This window comes from Cebus imitator, unplaced genomic scaffold (assembly GCF_001604975.1).
Source record: "Cebus imitator isolate Cc_AM_T3 unplaced genomic scaffold, Cebus_imitator-1.0 Scaffold112, whole genome shotgun sequence".
NCBI classification, from domain to species: Eukaryota; Metazoa; Chordata; class Mammalia; order Primates; family Cebidae; genus Cebus; species Cebus imitator.
Genome location: NW_016107427.1, coordinates 419,465 through 425,015, shown reverse-complemented (window position 1 = coordinate 425,015; position 5,551 = coordinate 419,465). Strand labels below are relative to the sequence as shown.

Here is a 5,551-nt window from a genome sequence, read left to right as displayed (position 1 = left end):
TCCGTCTCAAAACAAAAAAAAAATTCTTAACCTGGACTTTATTGAATAGCATACTTACAGCTTTGTAGTTTTCTACGAATTGTAGCTACCCACATCCTGAATTTTCATCGGACATAGTTAATTTGAATTTCTAAATCTGAAAAATACTCAACTTTCCTCTTCTTATTACAGAAATCATCCTTTGTTTTGTTTTCTAACACTAGATGTGTCTTCAATTTAAACAAAGGAAAGAAACATGAAAAGAGGAAGACCATATTAAGTAAAAAATTTGAGGTAGAACATATCAGTTAAAGATAATTTTTTAAAATATCACTTTCAGTTTTGGATAAAGGAAATAAAATATATTAAACATTTTTATACAAATATACTTATTTTTAAAAGCAGTACTTTTAATTATAGTAGTTTATTTTGAATATAGCTTTTGTTTATTTTTACGCAGCTGTTTTATTTTTTTTCCCTAGACACAGGGTCTTGCTCTGTCACCCTCACTGGAGTACAGTGGCATGATTATAGTTCACTGCAGCCTTGAACTCACGGGCTTAAGAAATTCTCACACCTTAGCCTCCTGAGTAGCTGGACTACAGGCAAATGCCACCATGCCCAGCTAAATTTTGAATTTTTTTTTATAGAGATGGGGTTTCACTATGTTCTCCAGGCTGGTCTTGAACTCCTGGGCTCAAGTGATCCTCATGTCTTGGCCTTTCCAAATGTTGGGATTACAGGCATGAGCCACTGCTCCCAGCCATTATATAGCAATTTTAAAACCTACCTGTATTACATATATGTATACTATGTATACCTTTTTTTCCATATATACTTTTAAAATCATTCTTTTCACTAGATTTGGAAGAGTGGGAAAATTTCTTTTTAAACTAAAAGAACCTCCTGATAGACATACTTTAAAATGCTAATTTGATCATCATCAGGATTTTTCAAGGATTGTGAAAACTAACGGTTTAGATTTTTTTCAAAAGGCATATTCTGCTATGCAGATAGTGACTTTATGCTTTCATATACTTCAGCTTTCTACAACCCTAGTAAAAAGTTACTGCTATACATTGTACCTAGGAGTACCACAGTGAGACCAACAGGTACATTCATTAAAATATTAAACATTGCTAGTCATCTCTACCTAATATAGACTAGTGTTGATTTTTTTTTTTTTTTTTTTTTTTTTGAGATAAGGTCTCACTCTGTGGCACAGGCTATAGTGCAGTGGTGTGGTCCTAGCTCACTGTATCCTGGAACTCCTGGGCTCCAGTGATCATTTTACCTCAGCCTCCCAAGTAGCTGGGAGTATAGGTGTCTGCCACCATGCCCAGCTGTTTTTTTTTTTAAGAGATGGGATCTTGCTATGTTGCCCAGGCTGGTCTCAAATTTCTAGGTTCAGGTGATCCTCCTGCCTCACCCTCCCAAAGTGCTGGGACTATACATGTGAGCCACTTCACCTAGCCAATGTTGACTCTTTTTTTTTTTTTTTNAGGCATGTGCCACCATGCCCAGTTAATTTTTGTATTTTCGGTAGAGATGGGGTTTCACCATGTTGTCTAGGCTGTTCTCAAACTCCTGGCTTTAAGTGATCCACCCACCCTGGTCACCTAAAGTGCTGGGATTATAGGTGTGAGCCACTGTGCCCAACCTATTTTAACTTCTTAAGAAACTGCCACACTGTTTTCCAATGTGTTTGTACCATTTTACATTCTCATTATTAGTAGTGAGAGTACCAGTTCCTCCACACCCTCTCCAACAATTGGTATTATGTTAACCATCCTAATAGGCATGTAGAAGTATCGCATTAAGGTTTTAATTTGCATTTCCCTAATGGATGATGGTGTGTTGAGCAGCATCTTTCTGTGTACCTGTTTGCCATCTTTGTAAGGAAAGTATCTGTTATACTTTTGCCTATTTTTTAAAATTGTGTTTGTTTTCTTCCTTATTTTATTTTTTGAGACGGAGATTCACTGTTGCCCAGGCTAGAGTTCAGTGGCCCGATCTTGGCTCACTTCAACCTCCACCTTCCGGGTTCAAGTGATTCTCCTGCCTCAGCCTCTCGAGTAGCTGGGATTACAGGCATGTACCACCACGCCTGGGTAACCACCATGTCTGGCTAATTTTTGTATTTTTAGTAGAGACAGGGTTTAAAGCTTGCTGCAACCTCTGCCTCCCAGGTTCAAGTAATTCTCCTGCCTCAGCCTTCTGAATAGCTGGGATTACAGGTATGTGCCACCACACCCAGCTAATTTTTGTATTTTTAGTAGAGACAGGGTTCCTCCTTGTTGGCCAGGCTGGTCTTGAACTTCTGACCTCAGCCAATCTGCCTGCCTCGACCTCCCAAAGTGCTGGGATTACAGGTGTGAGCTAGCACGTTGGCCCCAGTGTTGATTCTTGTAAGTGGGCAAGTATCTGTGCATTCAGTATTGTGATAGAACACAATTTCTTTTTTTATTTTTATTTTTTATTGTACTTCAGGTTCTGGGGTAGAGGTGCAGATCACACAGGGTTGTTGCTTAGGTACATACATGGCAAGGTGGTTTGCTGCCTCCATTCCGCCATTATCTATATCTGGCATTTCTCCCCACGGTATCCCTCCCCACACCCTCCTGTCCCTCCCCTAGCCTGCCAGCTGACCTCAGTGTATGATGCCCCTCTCCCTGTGTCCATGTGTGGTAGAATACAATTTCTATAGTCATACAGACGAAGTGCCTTTCCTAGTGGTAGAGCCAATTGTAACCATAATTCCTATTGGAACTTGTAGTCAGCTAGCATTCTGAGCAGATAGACTGTACCATAGAAATTAAACGCAGAAATGTACATTCAGACAATGAAAGGAGTGATGTCTGTTTTTAAGTGTTACACCAATTCTACTTTAAGAACTTGATTGTGGCCAGGCATGGTGGCTCACACCTGTAAATCCAGCACATCGGGGGTACTGGGGCAGGTGGGTCACTTGACTCCAGGAGTTCGAGACCAGCTTGGCCAACATGGTGAAACCCTGTCTGTACTGAAAATACAAAAATTGGCCAGGAGTAGTGGTGCATGCCTGTAATCTCAGCTACTCAAGAGGCTGAGACAGGGAGCCGAGATCGTGCCACTGCACTCCAGACTGGGTGGTGATGGAGCGAGACTCTACCTCAAAAAAAAAAAAAAGAAGAACTTGATTGTGGTCTCTTAGTTTTGCAGATATTTTAACTGGCAGTGGGGGGAAGTTTTAACTTCTGTAGTTTTATTCTTTCAGGACTGCAAAGGTATGGTGTCCAGCATACTTTTTTGGGGGTTGTAGCAATTTATATGAGCCTGGCTGTTATTTTCATAATGTTAAAAAAAAATGTAGAGATGACCATTGATTTCAAACTTGTTTTTGCTTCCTTGAAGGAATTTATTATTATTATTTTCGAGATAGAGTGTCACTCTGTTGCCCAGGTTATAGTGCAGTGGTGCTGTCTCAGCTCACTGCAAACTCTGCCTCCTGGGTTCAAGCAATTCTCCTGCCTCAGCCTCCCCAGTAGCTGGGATTACAGGCATGTGCCACCACGCCCAGGTAATTTTTGTATTTTTAGTAGAGACAGGGTTTTGCCAAGTTGGCCAGCCTGGTCTTGAACTCCTGACCTCAGGTAATCTGCCTACCTTGGCCTCCCCAAGTGCTGGGATTACAGGCATGAGCCATCGTGCCCAGCCCCTTGAGGGAACTTCTAACTGAAATCTCATCAGGTTATTGTGACAGCAGGTTTACTTTGTCCCTTTTTCTGTGCTGAAGTTGGTGGTTCTGAGTCTGGATCCCTTTGAGAGTCGAGCCACCCATGTGCATGTGATCTCTGCGTAACATGTCTGGGAGTTCATAGTTTCCCAGTATGCCTTTGGTCAGCCAAGAAAACAAAATTAATCAGAATACCACGTTCTCCCCACTTAGAGCTCAGCTAATGGAGCTTTAGACTAATGGGGCTTGAAGAGCAGCTTAATACTCCTTTGACTTAATCGCAACTTCATTTTGGGTGTGTTTTTCAAAAGCAGATCTGCATTCTGCCCCTCCTGATGTCACCACGGGCCTCGTGGAGCATTCATACTTTGAGCATCCGCAGGTGGCTTCTGTGAGAAGTGTTCCTCGGGGATGCAGTGGGAGCATGCTGGAAACAGCAGATGGTGAGCATGCCTCTCTTTCTCCTTGTGAAACAGCAGAGCACAGGTTTTCTCTTCAGGTATTGAACACAGTTTTAATGTATTTACTGTAGCAAACCCAAGCCAGCTATCAGTTTTAATCAATCAGTGCAGATAAATGGAAACCAGTGTGTGCAGTTAATGTTATTACAGAAAGCATCATGTGGAGAAATAATTGGAAATATCTATGGAATTGGTCGGGATGGGGTGGAGGGAACAAGGAGAGTAGGGAGGGAAAAGACTTCCACATTTAGATAGGATGCAAAAGGAGTTTCAGTCTGTAATATAGTAGGGAAATGAGAAGCTGTGGGAAGTGTCTTTATTTAGATTCAATGTGGCAGACAGCGACTTAGTCAGTGCGAGTGCACACACCCACCTGCGACAGAACAGCCTCTGCACTCTCCATCCTCAGCAGCCTGTGAAATCGGTACAACAGCAATCATGGTTTCCCATGTGCAGGCTCAGAGATGTCAGTATCACTTTCATGATGTCCTCATTTATACCATTCTTTTTGAAACAGTCTTTCATGTCTTTTATCAAAATGATGTCAGTTTTTTTCCCCCCAAAATACCAATTTAAATCACAGAAAAATTTAGAGGAGCTCAGAGCTAGGCCTATCATATATTTTGGTACTCCCAAACAAGAGTATCAGATTTTGTTGAGGGCTTTCATCTCCTTGTCCAGAGGCAGAAGACAAATACTGAATCAAAATGAAGCAGTCTATACATTGGCTAGATGTGTTTTTAATTCAATTTATTACTCTTTGTATTAAAAAAAATTAAGAGGTTAATTGAAGGGTAATTGACATAATGAATTGCACATATTTAAAGTGTACAATTTTATAAATTTTAAGACATTTGTACACCTGTGAAAGCATCACTACAATCAAGATAGTGACCACATGCAGCACGCCCAAAGTGTCTTTGTGTTCCATGGTCATCCCCTCTTCGAATCTTTCTGGCTTTCCCCCTGCGCTTCAGGCAACCACTGATTTACTTTCTGTCACTATAGATTAGATTGTGTTTTCTAGAATTTTATATAAATGGCATCACATAGTTTTATGGTCTGCCATATACCACTCTCCATAGTTATTTTGAGATTCATTCATGTTCTTGTGTCAATAGTTATTCTTTTCATTGAGTAATATTTCATTAGATGTATGCACTACAATTTGTCTGTTTACCTGTTGATGTGTATTTAGGTTGTTTCTAGTTTGAGCCTGTTACAAGTAAAGCTGCTATGAATAATCAATCTTGTACACGTTTTTGCATTGATGTGTTTTTATTTCTTTTGGGTCAATACCTAGAAGTAGAATGGCTGAATTATATTTTTAATTTAAAATGTATTTTTTTTTTTTTTTTGAGACGGAGTTTCGCTCTTGTTACCCAGGCTGGAGTGC

At 40.4% G+C, this 5,551-nt stretch overlaps 1 protein-coding gene across 4 annotated transcripts in view; it reads left to right on the top strand.

The window, feature by feature from the left end:
- The window catches only part of DIP2A (disco interacting protein 2 homolog A), a 120,886-nt gene that overhangs the window by 45,009 nt on the left and 70,326 nt on the right, over positions 1-5,551 (top strand). For 2 of the 4 annotated variants that reach the window (XM_017538480.2, XM_017538478.2), the window contains exon 6: positions 4,009-4,137. In XM_017538480.2, the coding sequence (XP_017393969.1) occupies positions 4,009-4,137 (129 nt within the window). Of the gene's footprint in view, positions 1-4,005; positions 4,138-5,551 lie in introns of all 4 variants that reach the window. The other 2 variants (XM_017538477.2, XM_017538479.2) reach the window with 1 other exon arrangement.